Source organism: Pelophylax lessonae, assembly GCF_965119305.1.
Source record: "Pelophylax lessonae genome assembly, chromosome: 3".
Lineage (NCBI taxonomy): Eukaryota > Metazoa > Chordata > Amphibia > Anura > Ranidae > Pelophylax > Pelophylax lessonae.
Window position 1 is genome coordinate 530873767 of NC_138770.1, and position 21986 is coordinate 530895752.

Consider the following 21986-nt stretch of genomic DNA (forward strand, 5'->3'; position numbering starts at 1 on the left):
GATGTTAAGGTGCTTCAAATGCTTTAGGGGTGGTGTGAGTGATGGGTGAAACACACAGGTGCACCCCCTCTAATTGCTCCAGCACTCACCGGAGGTATGTACCCCTACAGGGGTAACAAGCCTTATTGCAGCGTGGTCTGTAAGACTCCTGAGGGAGGGGGGAGGGGGATGTCCCCCTGTTATGCCAGATAATAGGATCTCTGCTCCAGAGATGCAAGAGGAAGTTAGAAGAAATCTGATGAATTTTGCTAATTAACAATGGCTTTCTTTGCAATCACTCTAAATTATATTCCATGTTATTCCTCTTCGACCAAGGTAGATTTCATATACAATATGGTATGGTATGGAGTCGATGGCACCTGTCTTGCAGAGACTGCTCTTTACACTGTGTCTTCATCTATCAAATAACACTATAGCACTTTAAACAGGAATATTCATTTTTTAGCACTTAAAATTAGGCAGCGCCACTTTACCTCACCTTACTCATATACCTTGATATAGCCTTCGGGCCATATTTTGAGGTAGGCTGCAGCCTTCTTTCCCGTCCACAAGCGCGGATTTTCTTTTTTTCTACAAAAGGATCCCTGATTAGGTTTAAAGACGGGACCCCGCTTACTGCGAAAAAACTTTCCTTTAGGATTCTGGGGCAGCAGAGTGCTCTTGCCCCCAGTGACTCCTTTAACCAATTCATCCAGGGATTCCCCAAAAAGACGAGACCCCGCATAGGGAATGTCAGCCACCGTCTTTCTGGATTTCTGGTCAGCCGACCAGATTTTTAACCAGATCAGTCGCCTGTTAATCACACCGACACCGGACAGGCGTGCAGCCGAATGGGGCCTCATTCAAGGCCGCATCGCTCAAATACATGACCCCTTGATAAATCTGGTCCACCATCTCCACCGTAGTGGGGGAGCAGAATCAGCCACGAGAGTGCATCTTAGCATCTTAGTCCAATCCGCCACAGCCTGAGCCGTCATGACAGAACCGAAAATAGGCTTTAGCAGGGAACCCACCACCACGTAGGCATGGCGGGCAAGAGATTCCAGCCTCCTATCCGTAGGATCCCTTAACACCGGAGAATCTTTGGTGGGAACCAGAGTAGCCTTGTTCAATCTGGCCACAGTGTGATCCACTTGAGGAGCCACACACCAGCGTGCAACCATAGTAGACGCAAAAGGGTAGAGAAGTTGAAACCTCTTAGGCACCGTGAAAGTGTGTTTTAAATTGCGCCATTTCTCATGTACTGTGTGATGAAACTCAACGGGGCAAGGAAAAACCTGCACCGTCTTGCGAGTCCTGTGTGTACCAAAAGATGACACAATGCCCGGAGGATTGGGCTCATCCTCTAAATGTAGTGTTTCTTTAATGGCAGAAATCAGCGCATCCATAGCTGCGCGTTCCTCGGGCGACCCAGGGGGGGATTCATCCACCCCTGTGGCCTCCGCCTCCCCCTCAGACTCTAGTGGGTCCTGAGAAGAGCGAGACCCTGAAGGGTGCACGCTACCTACAGCAACTATGTCACAATCAGAATCAGAGGAAACAGAAATCCTATGCCTTTTTCTAGCAGCACGTTCAGACATCAGCACATCCATTTTTGACACCAAAGTCGCCACTACAGCAGCCAAATTAGTCAGGGTAGAGGATTCAGAAGAACTTGAATCCCCCACCAAGGCTGGAGGGAATTTGCTGTCCTGGGATTCAATTACAAAAAAACTATTATATATATATATATATATAAATATATACTGGCCCCTTAAGGGCGCAGCGGACCCCGCAGCACACCACTATATGGACTGTGGAACACAGACCCCCCACAAGGACAAACTGAAGCCAGAAAGATTGCACAGGGGAGGAAAGAGAAGGACAGCAGAACAGAGCCCCACCAGTGTGTTACCACCGCCGTCGGTCGCTCCTGAGTGAAAGAAAGAAGGAAGTGATGTCATTGCCAGAGGCTGAACTGAGGCTGCAGGCTAAGGAAACATGGATGCCTATGCAAAGTAACGGGAGGCTTCGGCAAAATGGCCGTCAACATGTGCTCGGAACAATCCTTTGCCACACACAAGATGGCGCCGCAGAGCGCCAAAATACACTACATACCATGCTGTATAAGCGCCCATAGTGAAGCCAGACATGCTGCCCACACCTAAAATGGCGGACCGGCAGTTTTTTTTAACCCCGCGGCGGTCGCCGCACTGTCTGCACCTCCACGCACCCTAAGGTGACACAGGAGAGGGATCCCCCAAAACCCCACACAGCGCTGGCTGTGGGAAAAAACATCGCAGGGACCGGAACGGGGAGCCCAAAACCGCACAGACATAGGGGACACCACAGACCACATAAGACTGCGGACCCCAGACAGAGGCCCCACACAGAGTGTACTTACCTGTACCCGATGGCGTGGGGGCGCCTCATATCAAACGGGAAACCGCCCGCCCTCAGATGGCAGGGGAGTGCCGTCAGCCAAAAACGCAGGACACCAGGAGTGCACGGGCGAACCGAGCATGTGTCCGGTGAGGTAGCCACCTCACAAGGCTGCATCCCCGAGGACAGGGATGGGTTGTTTGTGAGGCCAGGGCGAACACATAGCCTATTAAGCACTCAATGGCGGGCTGGGATTCCATCTGACCCTCTGTCCTGGAGACCCAGGATGACCAGTCCGATTCCCAGCTCCGCAAAACAACGTCTTCATCCGAAGATCCGACTAACTAACGCTGACAAAATAAACAGCTAGTAATGCAAAGAAAAAATGACATTTGCAGAAAATAAAATCATAAAATAGAAGAAGGCTGAGACTGTAGCCCCAGCACAGGGAAGCCTATCTACTTCTAAACTAGGCAGAAGACAAACTGAGCTGGGATGGCTTTTGCAGGAGGGGTATTGGACCAGTGGGACAGCCCCCATGGGTGTGTCTATGTAAATGTTTTTTGTTTCTAACAAGTCTTATGCCTAGCTACTCCTGTGGAGATGAAGTCAATACCCATAAGTGATGACTGTATGAGTGGGAGGCGCCTGTCGGAGGACGTAAGAGAAAACAAGTTTTAATGAATTGATCAACTTAAAACTAAGTGGGAAAAAAACAAAATAAAGGAGGGCAAAGAAAGCAAATGCCCAGCACTCAAATCGAGTTCACAAAAATGAGAGCAACATTAAATGTGTATAAATTACATTAAATAGGATGAATACACAAAACGGGACCAAATAATGTCACAACTAATTACAGCAAATGGTCACTACTACTGCCCAAATATTTTGGGCTCAAGAATTATCAATAAAAGCATTAACATCCACATCGATGTCTAAACCAAAGGGGGCATAGGATTTAATCCTATAAATCCAGGACATCTCAGATTTTAGGGAGATCCAAAAGATCTCCCTAATAAAGGAACTACCCGGACAATGAGGACTGAAATTATCTATCCCCAAAAAGAGGTTATTGTTAGGTCTCTATGTAAGATAATGCTTGGATACAGAATGCTTTTTGAACCCCTTCCTAATAGTATACCACTCCGATCGTAGAGCATGTGACAAATGGTCTTATTTCAAATTCTGCTAAAGTGCAAAAGTAACTAATTACTTTTTTAACTTACATGACCAACACTGATATATATACTGTATTTTCTGGCGTATAAGACTACTTTTGAACCTCAAACAAATCCCCCAAAAATGGGAGGTCGTCTTATACGCTGAGTATAATTTCTCCAAGGTAACCTAAGAATAAGTATTAACCGGTAGATCATGTAATAGGGGGGTCGTCTTATACGCCCAGTCGTCTTATACGCCGGAAAATACGGTATATATACACATACACACAATTATATATATATTATATACACACATACTATATATGTAAAGGAATAGACACAGGTCGTCCTGCAGCCCCTCCTCTGGCTAGCACTTTGTAGAGGTATTTTTAAATATCTGTGATGGCATCACAGGGGTTTCTTTACATTTTATAAAACTTTAGGCTGTGCTGCAAATTTTCTCTAAATTCAGAAAGGGGAGGGAGCTGTGCATCCAAAATTACTGTAGCTTTGAGTACAGCTTTAATTTAAAAAAAAATGCTTTGATCAAACTGCATTGGTAATTTTCTCTTAGACACTTGAACAAATGATTCTTGCTCCCAATAAGAAGTCTATTTAGAGTAAGGAAGCCAAAAACACAGCGGTAGAATATAGGAGGATTATGGTATACTTAATTTCCTACCTTGAATGAATATGTTCTTTTTCAGTAGCAGCAGCTACTGAAAAAAACACTCTCTGATTCCTGTATTTACAGGGCTCAGTGTCCCCAATTTCCTGTTAGTAGGGCCAGTGGCTGTTATGCCCTCTCCATCAAGGTCCACTGGTCCTGTAATAGCCCATTGTAATTCTACTATATGTGGTGAGAGAAACCAGGCAGCTTAGACTCTAAGTCTGTCCTGCTCACTCTTAAGCCTGGTACACACCACTAGTTTTTTTCTGGTTGAACGAAAAAAAACCTCACAGCTCAGATCACAGCAACTGTACTAACAATCTGATGTTAGTATAGTGATCTCCCCCGCTGAGCTGTTGTGTTCTGACAAGGGGACGGCCCTCATGCCAGAACACTCCGGTAAGCGCTTTTAGCCGTTGGCTGAGAGCGCTGATCGGCCACTAGATTTTAAACATGCATGACCGACAGAAGCCTGCCAAACATTGGACCAGCTGGCATATACACGAATCGAATGTCAGACGTTTTTTTGTCGCCTGAAATTTGGCCTGTGTGTACTAGGCTTTATAGTCCAATTTCATTGACAGGTAAGGAAACTTCTAGCCTACACCCAATCACATTGACAGAGCCCGGTCATAGCTACTCTTCAAATGTGACAGTGGGTGCGAGGAAATTACGAGCATGTTACACCCTAAATTTTCCTAAGGGTGAACTTAGTCTTTCAGTTCCTAGTATGAACTCATGAATGCCAATGGCTAGATATGACTCATCATATTATATTTACCTGCATTCTGATCTGTTCTTTGATCGGAGTCATCAGAATCTGCCATTCCCACTGTCCATACCATGGCAGCTTTTAAAACAAATACAAAGTTAGAATAACATAGTTCACTTGTTGAACTAAGCAGAAATAAGCAGCCTTGAAAAAGGTAAAAATAATTTTAAGACTTTAAAAAAGTCAATCAATGTGCCTAAATGTAAGCTTTATTACACCAGTCAATTTAAAAATGAAATACCAGTGCATATATGGGAAGCAAAAACAAAAAAACAGTGCATATATTAATGTACTGTATACAGTGCCTTGAGAAAGTATTCGGCCCCCTTGAACTTTGACCTTTTGCCACATTTTAGGCTTCCAACATAAAGATATAAAACAGTAATTATCTGTGAAGAATCAACAACAAGTGGGACACAATCATGAAGTGGAACGAAATTTATTGGATATTTCAAACTTTGTTAACAAATAAAAAACTGAAAAATTGGGCGTGCAAAATTATTCAGCCCCTTTACTTTCAGTGCAGCAAACTCTCTCCAGAAGTTCAGTGAGGATCTCTGAATGATCCAATGTTGACCTAAATGACTAATGATGATAAATAGAATCCACCTGTGTGTAATCAAGTCTCTGTATAAATGCACCTGCACTGTGATAGTCTCAGAGGTCCGTTTAAAGCGCATAGAGCATCATGAAGAACAAGGAACACACCAGGCAGGTCCGAGATACTGTTGTGGAGAAGTTTAAAGCCGGATTTGGATACAAAAAGATTTCCCAAGCTTTAAACATCCCAAGGAGCACTGTGCAAGCGATATTGAAATGGAAGGAGTATCAGACCACTGCAAATCTACGAAGACCTGGCCGTCCCTCTAAACTTTCAGCTCATACAAGGAGAAGACTGATCAGAGATGCAACCAAGAGGCCCATGATCACTCTGGATGAACTGCAGAGATCTACAGTTGAGGTGGGAGACTCTGTCCATAGGACAACAATCAGTCGTATACTGCACAAATCTGGCCTTTATGGAAAAGTGGCAAGAAGAAAGCCATTTCTTAAAGATATCCATAAAAAGTGTTGTTTAAAGTTTGTCACAAGCCACCTGGGAGACACACCAAACATGTGGAAGAAGGTGCTCTGGTCAGATGAAACCAAAATCAAACTTTTTGGCAAGAATGCAAAACGTTATGTTTGGCGTAAAAGCAACACAGCTCATTACCCTGAACACACCATTCCCACTGTCAAACATGGTGGTGGCAGCATCATGGTTTGGGCCTGCTTTTCTTCAGCAGGGACAGGGAAGATGGTTAAAATTGATGGGAAGATGGCTGGAGCCAAATACAGGACCATTCTGGAAGAAAACCTGATGGAGTCTGCAAAAGACCTGAGACTGGGATGGCGATTTGTCTTCCAACAAGATAATGATCCAAAACATAAAGCAAAATCTACAATGGAATGGTTCACAAATAAACATATCCAGGTGTTAGAATGGCCAAGTCAAAGTCCAGACCTGAATCCAATTGAGAATCTGTGGAAAGAACTGAAAACTGCTGTTCACAAACGCTCTCCATCCAACCTCACTGAGCTCGAGCTGTTTTGCAAGGAGGAATGGGCAAAAATTTCAGTCTCTCCATGTGCAAAACTGATAGAGACATACCCCAAGCGACTTACAGCTGTAATCGCAGCAAAAGGTGGCGCTACAAAGTATTAACTTAAGGGGGCTGAATAATTTTGCACGCCCAATTTTTCAGGTTTTTATTTGTTAAAGTTTGAAATATCCAATAAATTTCGTTCCACTTCATGGTGTCCCACTTGTTGTTGATTCTTCATTCTTCACAAATAATTACTGTTTTATATCTTTATGTTTATGTTTCTGAAAGGTGGCAAAAGGTCGAAAAGTTCAAAGGGGCCGAATACTTTCGCAAGGCACTGTAAATACCTTTCTCTGCCTCTCCACTAAAATGGTTATGTATTGTAAAGAAAATCCCTTATTTTTTGCATTCTTGCCAGTTAGCTTCTTCTCCGCCAAAAGCAGATTTGTGGGCATTACTGTTGTTGAGCTCAGGCAAAGCTCAGTTGCCATCGTCCCCCGTTTAGTAAGCATGCCTGTCAGGAGCATGGATATGCTTCATTCCAGCTTTATTGTGGCGTGCTCACAGCAGAGCTGTGCACTAAACTCATGCACCCAGTTCCCTTATTCCACCCCCTCCTGGCCTTTTGACAGGCTCAGCCAGATCCGCCACCTGGTGACCCAGCTTCACTGGTTGCTAGGCTGCAGGTGGCCGGACTGCACAGCATCATGCATTTTAAGGTGTGGGTGGCCTAAATGCATGGCATTGTTGGTTGTCATGGTGCAGGTGACCAAGCCACCTATTTTAGAAGAACTGGATTTCATGGGTTTAGAAGAAGATGCACAGCTCTGTGAGCATGCCTGTCTTTAATAAGATGACAAGTGTGTAAGCGTGTCTCCTTGAATGTAGCGTGGTTGAACAGCAATGGGGAGAGGGGGGGGGGTGCAGTAAACCAGGCTATCCTAGAAGCTAGACCACCGACAAAAATGGGACAATGTGCTACATACACTTTTTACCCTAGAGCAGTGCTTCTCAACCACCGGGCCATGGCTCTCGTTTGGCCAGCAGCCTACCCTCTCTATCGGCCTCCAGCTAGCTGCAGATTCCTTAACATCCCATAGTGCCACACTCCACCCCCCCCCCCCCCCATTCTTCCCCAAAAAGCTATGCAGACTATATTTGTTTTTAAATAGTTCAAAGTAGCCACATTTTTAATCAACACTAAGGCTTGGCCATACATAAATTTCCTTTAGATTTACCAAAACCATGCATGAGGTCAAACCTAAACACTTTCAATTTGTATGCAATCAGGCAGGCCCTTGCACTACATAGTTGAAGGTAAATCTAAAGAAAAATTTAATAAGAGAATTGTATAATGTATGGCTAGCTTAAGTTTTAGTTATATAGATATATGTTATGTACATTTGTTCAATAAAAAAATCTAAGTAGGTTTGGCTGCTTTAGCTTGAAATAGATATATATATATTTTTTTTTAAATCTTTTTATTTGGGTTTTTCAAAGAAATTGAACAAACATACATAAACATATGAAAACATTGTTAACAAATCAACTGAAGTACAGCGAGGTGCATGAGTGAGCATGCAAATGCAGTCCACGGCTTATGATAAGACCCACAAAGAATGGGAACCACCTAAGTGCCAGACCTTCCGTAGCGATCACCATCATAGTACAGTCAAGTAAGTACAGAACTACTCAGGGGGGGGGGGGGGCAAGGGCACCAAGCGTGCCACTAGTAGCATCCTAATTGCAGAAACCACTGGGAGGAGGGCACCCCAAAGGGGGAACATACTGCGCCCCCCTACTGAACTCTACCCCTACCCCACCCCCCCAGGGCCCCATCAAGTTCACCATTAGCATCAATCAGAAGTTAGAGATTAGTGGGGACTATGCTTCCCTACATATTCATTCCAAACGGACCATCTGGCCTGAAATTGTTGCATTCTAAAGGCCATTAAAGCTAAAGTTTTTTCATATACACACGATTCCCCCACTATTTGGATGACTTCCCTCTTAGTTGGGGTATCGTCACTTTTCCACTTGCGAGCTATGGATAATCTTGCAGCAAACAGGATATTCTGGACCACCGTCCTAAATTGGGGGGGTATCTGTCAATGTTTATACCCAGTAATGCCTGTTCCACCGAAATTCTATTAAGTATCCCGGTCACTTCTGCTATCAGTTTGGATATAGAAGCCCAGAAACTTCTCAAGGAGACACTTGTTCACAATACATGGAGCAGGGTGCCAACTTGTCCGCACTGTCTCCAACACAAATTGGAAGCGCCCGGGTAGTATTTATCAATGGAGTACGGTGTCTTATACCACCTAAGGTGTATTTTCAGTAAACCCTCCCTGAAATTGGAGCACGTGGTATGAGCGAATGTATGCTTATAGGATCGCACCCATTGCTCCTCAGTAAACTCCTGTCCGAGGTCGCCCTCCCACTTCAGGTGATAGGTGTTTTTCATAAATGTCTTCTTATCATGGAGGGTAGTGTAGAATTTGCCTATACCTTTCAACTGTTTATTCATAAATGTCTTTATGAATAAGCACAGTGTATAAAACGTCTCCGGGAAAGGAATGCAAGTTGATTTTATGGTAAAAGTCAAGTGAGACACTCGGAGGAATGTGAAATATTCCTTGGCGAAAGTCGGGAATTGGTCGCACCTTTCAGAGAAGGAGAAACCTGGAGGGCCTTCTGTGATGTCGTGAACAGTATTAAGCCCAAATGAGGACCAATGGGCCAAAATGTAGGTTCGGGGAGAGAAAAGAGAGAGCAGTCAGAGGGACAGGGACATCCACCCGTTTGGCAAGCGTGGCGCTATGGGCATAAAAATATTGCCACGCATGTACCGTGGCTGAGATGATGGGATGTTCCACCGAATAGCTGCATTTAGATAGAGGGATACTGAGTATGAGGTCGGCTAGAGAGCCTTGTGTCACCACCAACTGCTCAATCTGTCTCCAACTAGGTGGCTGGGCAGGCTTCAGCCAATGGAGGGACTGGGTAAGAATAGCAGCCATATGGTAGCCACGTATATCTGGAATGCCCATGCCTCCTATGTGGGGGTGTTTGACCAAGTGTTTGTGGGAGCAGCGAGGCCTTTTCCCGTCCCAGAGGATTTGGATACCATTGATTGAACCATGCGGTAAAACGTTAAGGGAATCTTAATGGGGATAGCCCTAAATAAGTATAATAGCTTTGGGAAAGTCAGCATTTTAAACGCTGCATTCCTTCCTGACCAGGAGAGATAATATTTGCTAAGTCTAGATAGTTTGTGCGTGAGGGGGTCAAGGAATGGAGTAAAATTGGTTTTGAAAAGATCCCCTATTCTGCTCGTGAGCCTAACACCCAGGTAATCAATATGAAATGGAACCATACCCTTAATATCCTGTTTTAGATTGTCTGAAATTGCTACTCCTAACATGTTCGATTTAGTGTCATTTACTTTGTAGTAGGAGACAGAGCTAAACTCCCTGAGAACCTCCTGAGCAGCTGGTAACGAGGATAAGGGAGAGGTCGTGGACAAGATAATGTCATCCGCGAACAACGATATCTTGTTGGTAAAACATTTAGTATCTAAACCCTTTATCCCCAGATGGCTTCTGATCCTTTCTGCAAAAGGCTCCATGAAGAGAGCAAACACTAATGGTGATAATGGGCACCCCTGGCGGGTGCCATTGGTTATTTAAAATTTAGTGGAGAAAAGAGCCTCTGTATAGACATAGGCCGAATGTGTAGTATACAAGGCCAGTACAGCATCCAATATCTCGCCCACCATGCCGAAGCGTTGCAGAACCTTACGTAAATATCCCCAGTGTATCCTGTCAAAGGCCTTTTCGGCATCAAGGGACAGGGACACTGTGGGAGTACGAGTGGACTCGGCATGGTGGATGAGATTCAGCATCCTCCTAGTAGCATCGGTGGCCTGACGGCCCATGACAAAACTACCTGATCCTGATTAATAAGGTCAGGTAAAAATTTGGAGATTCGATTTGCCAGTATTTTCGAGTAGACCTTCAGATCCACGTTGAGCAAAGAGATGGGTCTGAAGTTCTTCGCGCAATCCGGGGGTTTCCCCGGCTTGGGCAACGTAATAACAGTAGCCTCCAACATCTCAGGAGGGAAGGAGGCAGAAGAGGCAGCCCTGCGGAACACCCCCCGGAGTCTGGGGGCTAAAAGGTGCACATATTGTTTGTAGTACTCCGAAGAGAACCCATCAGGGCCAGGGGCCTTGTTGAGGGGCAATGAATGGATTGCTTTAATAATTTCAGCGTCTGTGATAGGGAGGTTCAATTCCGACACGTCTGCGGGTCGTAATTTGGGTAGGGAGATCGAAGCTAAAAAGCTATCAATGTCCTCCGGAGATGGTTGGGGAGTGGACATGTCATCCCTTAAGTTGTAAAGCGAGCCATAGTATTGGCTGAAGGCATCGGCAATGTCTTTAGGGTTGGTTAAAGTCAGTTCAGTAGAGTGATGTGTCAATTTAGATATACGTTGTCGGGTATGTGTCCCCTTCAATTGGTTAGCTAAGAGCTTGCCAACCTTTTTGCCATGTGCCAAGTGTTGTCCAATTAGAAATAGATATTTTTTGTGTGCTATACCTACTATTAGTCTCATTATATAAAGTTTTTACATTTGCAGTCCACAGAAATAGGAAAACTAGGCAGAGACCAGGGACACGCAGTATTTTTATTTACAGATTAGAACATAGAAAGGAATATATCCCACAAGGGTACACATTGAAGTGTTTATCAGACACAGAGGTATCTTTTAGGAAACACTCATGACTGCCCAGGGTCATACAACTCACCCCCTGCATTTAAATCAAGTCTGGACGTCAAGGATGTCTAAGTGACATCTTTTCTACGGCAGAATAGTGAAAACAACTATATACTTACAGGAATATATTAATGCTGGAAATATAGGCTCATTTCTTTCCTGGGCAGTTTCCACCAGCATTCTGAGAGGGCCTTTTGGACATAATACAGCTAGCAAATCTGTCAGCAAAGACACAATACAGACACCTATTTTGAGAGAAGCTGGTATAACTTTAGCTGCAACAGCTAAAGTGGTAATAAACCCAAAACCAAAAATTTAAACTATTGCAACTTACCAAACGTTAAATTAGACAGACAGATAGACAGAGACAGACAAATAAATAGATAGATCTTGCTCCCATATGACTGCAAAAAGGGCCAGGAATGTGAGGGATATTTTGGTTAGACATGAATTAATTTCAAAACTTTAAATGTACAAAATATCGGCCCGTATCGGCTGATACCGATATGTTGTGACCGAAATATTGGTATCGGCCCTGAAAAACAGAATTTTTGTAAAATCTTACCGTAAAATTCCTTTTTCTGAGTCCTCTGACAGTCGCCACCCACTCACACAGTCTTCACTTATGGGTATTGACCTCTTATCCACAGGAGTAAGCTAGGCAGAAGATTTTGTTAAAAACACAAAAAACTTTGCATAGACACACCTACAGGGGGCTGTCCCTCTAGTTCAATACCCCCGGCTAGCCTCATTGCCAATTCAGTTTGGTAGCAAGCAGTAGATAGTCCATAAACCCCAAAAGAGGGGTGGGGGCGGCAGAGGACTCAGAGAAAGGAATTTTACGGTAAGATTTTACAAAAATTCAATTTTCTCTTACGTCCTCTGACAGTCGCCGCCCACTCATACAGTCTTCACTTATGGTATGTCCCAAAGCAGTGTAGACATGAGGGGTGGGAAACGCAACCGTCTCAAGGTAACAAAGCACCCAAGGTCAGATAAAAGAACCTTATCTGAACCAGAAAGGTAACCTACTGGGTAACAGGAAAGCTCAACAGGATCAAACAAACCCAGGAAGGTAAAATAACCAAGGGGGAAAAAAACCCCACAGGAGGGGACAGGCTAAAAACGCCATGTCTCCCCCAAAGTACTGCCGCACTCAGAACTTTACGGCCAAAGGAGGCATCTGCCGATGCCGAAAACATCAAGTTCGTAAACTTTGTAAAGGTGTTCACTGACGACCAGGTCACCGCTTTGCACACCCGGGACACCGACGCCTGATGGCGAAAGGCCCAAGACGCACCCACCGCTCAGAAGAGTGCGCCGTGACAGGGAAGGGCAGAACCCGGTCACTAGGCGAATAAGCCTGTACAATCGTCCGTCTGAACCAGACAGGAATGGTTGCCGCAGACGCAGCCATACCCTTCCGAGGCCCTCAGGAAGGACAAAAAGAGAATCCGACTTTCTGAAGGATTTAGTAGACGACAGGTAACCCTGATCGCCCTGACAACATCCAAGGAATGTAAGGCAAACTCCGTAGGATGCGTAGGATTCGCACACAGCGAAAGCAAAACAATGTCCTCATGGAGATGGATTTCAGACACCACCTTCGGAAGGAAGGATTGATGAGGTCGCAAGACCACTTTATCCCTATGAACCAGTTAGGGGGGAGTGGCATGATAGGACCCCCAACTCTGACACTCTGCGAGCAGATGTGATCGCCACCAGAAAGGCAACTTTTCGTGACAGTGCAGGCAGAGGAATCTCCCGGATGTTCTCAAAGGGAGGACGTTGCAAAACGGACAGAACCAAATTCAAGTCCCAAGGGGTTAAGGGCGCCCTCCGAGGGGGGGCCAAATGACGCACCCCTTGAATAAAGGTGCGGATCAAGGAATTTGATGCCAAGGGGCGCTGGAAAAGAATTGCCAGCGCAGACAACTGACCCTCAACCGTGGTCAGTGCAAGACGTAGGTCCACACCGGATTGCAGTAAGGCTAACACCCTTGCCACCGAAAAGTAGGGTGGATGGAAACCCTGCGATTCGCACCAGGCGAAGCAAGCCTTGCAGGTACGATAATAAATCTTACCGGACAAGGCCTTCCTAGCTCTAAGCAAGGTAGGAGTGACCGCCAACGAGAGACCCCGATCTCTCAAGATCTGGCTTTTACCAGCCACGCCGTCAAAGCCAGCGACTGTAAAGCAGGATGGAAGAACACCTCCTGAGACAACAGATCGTCTCGTAAGGGGAGCCGCCAGGGAGGCTCGACGACCATTTGCATGACGTCCGCGTATCAAGACCGGCGCGGCCAGTCCGGGCACCCAGGACCACCAACCTCGGTTCCGAGACCAACCTGCAAAGGAACCGTGACAACAACTGGATTGGGGGGGGGGGAAGGCATAAATGAGGCGATACTGATTCCAGGGCACCACCAGCGCGTCCGATGCGGCTGCCAGAGGATCGCGTGTTCTTGCCAAGAGCCTTCCCACCTTGTTTAGAGGCACGCCATCGCACACACAGCATCTGAAACACCTCCGGGTGTGGGGACCATTCCCCCTGGTCTGGCGACTCCGATAGTCGGCCTGCCAGTGTTCTATACCCGGAATGTGAACTGCCGAAAGCGCAGAGACCCGCGTCTTGGCCCAAGGCAAAATCTCGGCCACTTCCTTGGCCGCCCGGGCACTCCTGGTGCCCCTTTGGTGATGGATGTATGCCACCACAGTGGTGTTGTCCACCTGCACCCGCACAGGGTGGCCCTGAAGACGATCCCACCAACGGAGCAAACAGAGTCTGATCGTTCTCAGTTCCAAGGCATGTATCGGTAGGGAGGATTCCCCCTCCAACCAAGTGCCCTGGGCAGACAATTTGCCCAGAACGCCACCCCAGCCCGACAGGCTGGCGTCCGTGGTGAGCACCTTCTATAACAACGGCCGGAAGGATTTCCCTTCCGTCAGAGCCGGAGACTGGAGCCACCACAGAAGGTCCGCTCTGACCCAGTGACTCAATGATATCTTCCTGTCCAAGGACTGAGGATGCCTGCCCCACCTGGCTAGGATCCCCTCTTGCAGAGATCACGTGTGGAACTGTGCAAACGGCATCGCCACGAAGGCTGACACCATCAATCCTAGGGACCGCATGCAGGTCCTGAGTGATGAGGATTCGTTGTCCCTGAGGGACCTGACCTCGTTCAGCAGAGTCCGGAGCATGTCCTCCGGCAGGAAAACTCTCGCATGGGCGGAGTCCAGGACCATTCCCAGAGAAGGGAGACGAACAGAAGGGAGCAATGTCGACTTCTGAAAGTTGATGTCCCACCCGAACTCCTGGAGCGTCCGAATCGTGGTTGACAGAGCGCGCAACAGAGTTGAACTGGAACTCGACCTTAACAGGAGATCGTCCAGATATCCAAGGATTGTGATCCCCTGCGCCCGCAACAGGGCCAGAACAGGAGCCAAAGCTTTTATAAACACCCTTGGAGCCGAAGCGAGACCGAAAGGTAACGCCACGAACTGATATCGCTCCTCTGCGATTGCGAATCGGAGGTACCTCTGATGACCCTCAAATACAAGGATGTGTAGAAACGCATCCATGAGGTCGATTAAAGCCAGGAATCTCCCGGGCAAAGAGAGGCCACCACCGATCAGAGGGATTCCATACGGAATTTTGAACCCGCACAAAGCGGTTCAGAAACTTTAAGTCCAGAATCGGACACACCTTGCCTTCCTTTCAGGGCACCGTGAACAGATTCAAGTTAAAAACCCCCAAAACCTGTCCCGATGTGACACCGGGACGATCACCCCCTGGGCGAGGAGATCCTGAACTGCCCGTTGGAGATCTTGGAAACGATCTGGGGCCAATGAAGATTTGAGGGAAAGAATCTGCCTGCTGGGCGCGATCGAAATTCGATCTTGTACCCCGACCGAATGAGTTCCTGAACCCATCTGTCCTGAATGGCGGACGGGGCTGCCGTGCCAGAGTGGGCGGCTATAGACTTGCCCGCCCAAGGCTTCTTCTGGCCACCAGAGGCCTTGAAGGATACGCCTTGCCATGTGCTTTAAAGACACGAAAGGACCCCTGGTTAGGTTTAAAGGAAGGGCCCCGCTTACCGCGGCAAAAAACTTACCCTTGGACACATGGGGCAGCAGAGTGCTTTTACCCCCAGTGACCCCCTTCACCAACTCGTCCAAGGCGATTCCCTGCATAAGGGATGTCAGACACCTTCTTCCTGGAGGTCTGGTCGGCTGACCAGCTCTACAGCCACACAAGGCGACGGATTATCGCTGCAAAAGCAGATAAGCATAAGACTAAAGGGGCCTCATCCAAGGCCGCATCACACAGGCATAAAACCGCCTGAACAATTTGGTCCACCATCTCCAAAGTAGCAGGAGGGGCGGAATCAGCCACAAGGGTGCAACTGAGCACCTTAGTCCACTACACCACATCCTGAGAGACCATTACTGAGGCGAACACGGGCTTCAGCAAGGAACCTGCCACCACATAGGAGTGGCGGGAAGGAGATTCCACCCACCTATCCGCCGGGTCTCTAAGCACCGGATAAGCCTCCATGGGCATCAGAGTGGCCTTGTGTAATCTGGATACCATGTGGTCCACCTTAGGGGCCACAGTCCAGTGCGAATCCATTGGAGACGCAAAGGGACAACGGTACTGAAAACCGCATAGGTACCACAAGAGTGCGCTATAAATTGCGCCATTGTTCGTTCACCGTTTCTTGAAACTCAGCGGGACAGGGAAATACCTGAGCCGCTTTCTGGGTTCTGTGGGTCCCAAAGGAGGACCGCTTACCCGGCGGGTGGGGCTCATCCCCTAAAAGCAGTGTATCCTTAACAGAACTATAAACACAGACGTTACCGCGCGTTCTCTGGCCGACCTGGAGGGGGAGTCGTCCCCCTCCTCCTCCCCTCCGACCGAGAGGACAGACCCTTCAGGGGGTACACTGTCCATGGCAATCATATCTAGCTCAGAATAAGAAGACTGAGACAGTCTGGGTCTTTTTCTAGAAGCCCGCTCAGACATCATCAGAGCCACTTAAGACACTAAAGTCACAAGTGCAGAAGGAAGGGAGCTTAGTACAGAAGATTCAGGTCACCTGAACCCTCCACCAGCGCTGGGGGGAACATGCTGCCCAAATACCTACTTAAAATTTTTTTTGGGCACTGGCCCTTTAAATCAGCGTCAGCGGCGGATCCCACCGCAAAGCGCCGCAAAGAGGACCAGCATGTGCCACTAAATACAGAGTAACATAGCTGCCAGCAAGGCATGACCCAGAAAAACAGCATAGAAAGCCCCCCAGAAGTGTAGCTGTACTATACCAGCTTCCAGCTCGATCCGACTGAAGAAAGGAAGTGATGTCACGCTGCTAGAGGCCCAAATAGGAACTGAACTAAAGAAAAATGGTTGCCCATGAAACTATGGGGAGGCTCCGGGAAAATGGCCGCAGAGCATGAAAGATTACACTGCCCCCATTAAAGATGGCGCCCGAAAGGGCGCGAATACACTAGGGAAAATGGCTGCTGAATGCCCACACATGAAGCCAGAACAGCCTGCCCACACCCAAAATGGCGGCCCCACGATTTTTACACTGCAGCGGTCCCCACAACCATGCCTGTACCCCCAAAGTGAAACAAAACACTCCCGAGGGACTCAGGGACCCCCGCAAACCCCCCACAGCGTGGCATGACCGCAAATATCGCCCCATCAGGGACCGTGAGGGAGACACAGGGACCACACAGACAGACATGAGGGGATCACACAGACTCTAAACAGACTGCCATCCCCATGAGAGAAGGCCCTACACACACACCCCCGGGCATACAATGTATAGACAGAGGGGGTAGCATGTTACTCACGATCCATGCAAATTCGTGGGTGCCACTCTGCGACGGGAAGCCTCCCACCCCAGGCGGTGGGGGTGCCTTCAGCCAAACAGGATTCTAGCAACACGCGGCGTACCGCAGTTGAGACATCCTAGCGAAGTGGCCACTTCGCGGGCTTTGTACCTGAGGACAGGGACAGGTCGTTTACGAGACCTGAGCGTACGCATAGCCTGCTAAACGCTCGATGGTGGGCTGGGATTCCGTAAGGCTCTAGTACAACCAGTCCGATTCCCAGCTCCGCAAACGCTGTAGTCTTCTGAAGTCTGACTAACTAAGCGCAGGAACAAATAAAAAGCTATTAGTGCAAAGAAAGACACACTTAGCAGAAAATAAAATGTAATAAAACAGAGAAAAGGCTGAGACTGTAGCCCCAGGACAGGGAAGCCTGCCTACTCCTAAGCTAGGCAAAAGACAAACTGAATTGGAATGAGGCTAGCTGGGGGTATTGGACCAGAGGGACAGCCCCCCGTAGGTGTATCTATGCAAAGTTTTGTGTTTTTAACAAAATCTTCTGCCTTGCTTACTCCTGTGGATAAGAGGTCGATACCCATAAGTGAAGACAGTATGAGTGGGCGGCAACTGTCAGAGGACGTAAGGGAAAACCATATAGGTCTATCCCTAGTTCGGAGGCCCTCCAGCAGTGAGTTCCAGGGACATTGCATCGCTGGATTCAGTGTGAGTATAGTTCCACTTTAACCACTTCCATACCGCGTCATTGAAAAATGACGGCGACAGCAAGTGCTCCTCGATCCGGGCCGCGGTCATATGATGGCGGCCCGCTCTCGCAGCTATTGTGCGCCCCCAGGGGCGCGCATCGCGGTGATCGAGGATGAGGCTCGTCCCTCGGACAGAGCCCATCTCCGATCTAGGTAAAGAGCCAATGAAATTGGCTTTTTACCACGTGACCGGCTGTCAATCACAGCCGGTCACAGAATGTCAACAGAGAACACGGTAACTAGCTGTCACCGTGTTCTCCTCCTCACACGCTGATCCTGTGTGAGGAGGAGATTGCAGTAACAGCTAGTTACCGATTACAGTGCACCCCAAAACACACTGATTGCCCCCCCAATAAAGAGGACCTGTCACTAGCCCATCAAAGTACCTGTCACTACCCCACCAAAGTACCTGTCACCAGCCCATCAGAGTACCCGAGTACCTGTCACCAGCCCATCAGGCACTCTGATGATAGGTACTCGGGTACACTCTGATGGTCTGGTGACAGGTACTCGGGTACTCTGGTGACAGGTACTCGGGTACTCTGGTGACAGGTACTCGGGTACTCTGGTGACAGGTACTCGGGTACTCCGGTGACAGGTACTCGGGTACTCCGGTGACAGGTACTCGGGTACTTTGAGTATCTGTCATCGGAGTACCAGAGTACCTGTCATCAGAGTACCCGAGTACCTGTCATCAGAGTACCCAAGTATCTGTCTCCAGCCCAGAGTGCCCGAGTACCTATCTGCACCCCATCAGATTACCCGAGTACCTGTCTCTAGCCCATCAGAGTACCCGAGTACCTGTCATCAGAGTACCTGTCATCAGAGTACCCGAGTACCTGTCATCAGAGTACCCGAGTATCTGTCTCCAGCCCAGAGTGCCCAAGTACCTCTCTGAAGCTCATCAGAGTACCCGAGTACCTTTCTGAAGCCGATCAATGTACCTGAGTACCATCTTCAGCCCATGCCTCCTAGATTATGTGTTGGGGTGTTTGCTTTCCAAAATGGGGTCATTTTGTGGGGGTTACCAGGGCCTTCAAAAGTGTGATTGGTTGTAATGAAATGATATGTGTAATTTATGCTCCTAGAACACCTGACGGTGTTCCTTGAATGTTGGGCCTTTGTATGTGACTATGCTGTGACAAAGTCCCACACATGTGGTATCGCTATACTCAGGAGGAGTAGCAGAATGTATTTTGGGGTGTCATTTTTGCTATGTACATGCTATGTGTTAGAAATATCCTATAAATTGACAACTTTGTATAAAAACAAATGCGTTTTCATTTTGTTTCCACATTTTCCAAAAACTTGTGGAAAAAATGACATGTTCAAAAGACTAACTATGCCTCATAGAATATACATTGGGGTGTTTGCTTTCCAAAATGGGGTCATTTTGTTGGTAATTGCATTGTCTTGGTGTTCCTGGGCCTTCAAAAATGGGATAGGTCGTTAGGAAATTATATGTGTAATTTATGCTCCTAGACAACCTGATGGTGCTCCCTGCATGTTGGGCCTCTGTATGTGGCCAGGCTGTGTAAAGGTCTCACACATGTGGTATTGCCATACTCAGGAGGAGTAGCAGAATGTATTTTGGGGTGTAATTGCAAGTATGCATATACTGTGTGTGAGAAATAACTTGTAATTATGACAATTTTGTGTAAAAAAAGAAAAAAAAAAATTCTTCATTTTCCCAAGAATTGTGGGAAAAAATTACAACTTCAAAAAACTCACCATGCCTCTTACTAAATACCCTGGAATGTCTACTTTCCAAAAGGGGGTCATTTGGGGGGTATTTGTACTGTCGTGACATTTCAGGGCCTCAAGAAATGAGATAGGCCATTGGTACATCAGGTGTGATCAATTTTCAAATATTGGCACCATAGCTTGTAGACTCTAACTTTTACACAGACTAAATAATAACCACTAATTTGGGTTATTTTTACCAAAGATATGTAAAAGTATAAATTTTGGCCAGAATTTATGAAAAAAATTACTTCTTTGCAAAATTTTATAATAGAAACTAAAACAAAATGTGTTTTTTTCAAAATGTTCGATATTTTTTCACTTATATCCCAAAAAATAAAAAACCCAGTGGTGATTAAATACTACCAAAAGAAAGCTCTATTTGTGTGAAAAAAATGATAAAAAATTTGATTGGGTACAGGGTTGCATGACTGAGTAATTATCATTCAAAATGTGAGAGCGCCGAAAGCTGAAAATTGGTCTGGGCAGGAAGGGGGTGCAACTGCTCTGTATGGAAGTGGTTAAAGGTGTAGAGAAATTCCAGATCCGAAAGAACCACAGCACTAAGCTCCCTTGATGAGACTTACTCACAGAGAGCTGTGGGTGGGTGAAGTTGTCTGATGGAATCAGCAGGAGTGATTCCCCCATCCGCACAGACTGTGTGGATGGTTAAATCAGGTAATTTTCTTTTCACTCGCTGGTTGAATCAAAAAAAAAAAAGAATAATTTATGGGCTACCTTAGTGGTTTTAAAAGTAGGGAAGTGGCAAATGTTTTTATTTAAATATTTTTGTTGCATTGTCTTATTTTTTTTGTCCGTTTAGCTGAATTTTTTATTTTTCTGTTACATATGTTTCATTTAGGCCAACTAGAGCCACAACCCATGCTAATTGCTTTTAAATTCACAGGTAATATTTTTCAAAACATAATTATTAACAAATAAACATAAACATTATTTTATCTGAGTGCCTACACATCAGATTCAACACTAATCCGCCAAATACGATTAGCTTGGAGCTTTTACAAAGGAACACGGGAGCAGCAAACTTTTTTTTTTGCAATTTCAGAATGTGAATTTATATTAAAATGACAAGTTTAATATAAATCAAAATGCCCTTCATGACATTCACCTTTCATAACATAAAATAGCATGTATTATAAGTGAAGTACCGTATACAGATATTGCTCCCAGTATTACCCAGGCGGACCACTCAGGCAAATACTTGATAAACACAAGGGCCATAAGAGCACTGATCATGATAAGATAAGCCTGCTGCAATTGTAGAGGCCCCTTCCAGTGAATACAGATCATGCCCACTGCTCCAAAGTTCCAGATAATCATGATCAACGTTGGGTAGTCCATCGCTACATTGTAGGTTTTAAAAACTTCCCTATGACAAAATCAAAAGAAAAGAAAAAACATTATTTTTAGTAATATATAAAGAAATTTAATCCACGCTATGGATATATGTATAGATGTTGTACAGGTAATAAAAATCAATAAAACCAAAAAAATAAAACACTAAAATAATAAAAACAGAATGCTGCTCTTATACTATGTATAAAAAACTGAAGAGACTAAAAAAAAAAAAAAAAAAACCCCACCTACCCTATGGGTATTAGCGCCACTTATAATCAAAACACAAACATGAATGGTGTGTACAATCATAAGTCTTTTGAAATCATAAATCATATCAATATCATGTGCAAACATTAATATTAATAGAAAGACCTCCTCCATAGCGCTAAACTGACCTATAGGGGGCTTTTAAAGCGTCGCTGATAAAAAAAATATAGGGTAGTGAATTCGTAATTTATTGCGTTTTTGTGCCCTAAAATTTACTTTAATGTGTTTTTTACTGAAATTTTGCGCTTTCTAGATCTCTGTTGTAATATCATGTGACAACCCTTGAAATTAGCTAGTGAAAACGCTGTCTCATTCAATAGTGTAACTGGATGAAACAGCTGTCTACATTTTGAAATAAATAAAATAAAAGCCATAAATGACTTATAATTGCCCACCTCATGAAACAACCAGGGTAAGTAGAAGTAATTTATGGCTTTTATTTTATTCTGCCATTTTATACTCTGAACAGAAATAGAAAAAAAAATAGCTCCTAACTTTTTTAGGTGGCTCCTAGATTCAAAGCAAATTTGCCAAGCCCTGACAACATTTTTTATAAAGATGTAGGAATAATTTATACAAACCCAAGATACATGTAGGTGAACATGAACAGCAGCATAAGAGAGGACAGAATCAGCCATCCATGAATGAACTAAAATAAATAAAAAATAAAAATAAAAACATAAC

General features: G+C 45.8%; 1 protein-coding gene across 1 annotated transcript in view; it reads right to left on the reverse strand.

Annotated features, from left to right (window-relative positions):
* PSEN2 (presenilin 2) overlaps positions 1 to 21986 on the reverse strand; it is an 80593-nt gene that overhangs the window by 16669 nt on the left and 41938 nt on the right. The window contains exons 4-7 of the mRNA XM_082248935.1: positions 21884 to 21951; positions 20846 to 21066; positions 11451 to 11549; positions 4973 to 5041 (exon numbers count right to left, since the gene is read on the reverse strand). Coding sequence (XP_082105061.1) covers positions 4973 to 5041; positions 11451 to 11549; positions 20846 to 21066; positions 21884 to 21951 — 457 coding nt within the window. The remainder of the gene's footprint in view (positions 1 to 4972; positions 5042 to 11450; positions 11550 to 20845; positions 21067 to 21883; positions 21952 to 21986) is intronic.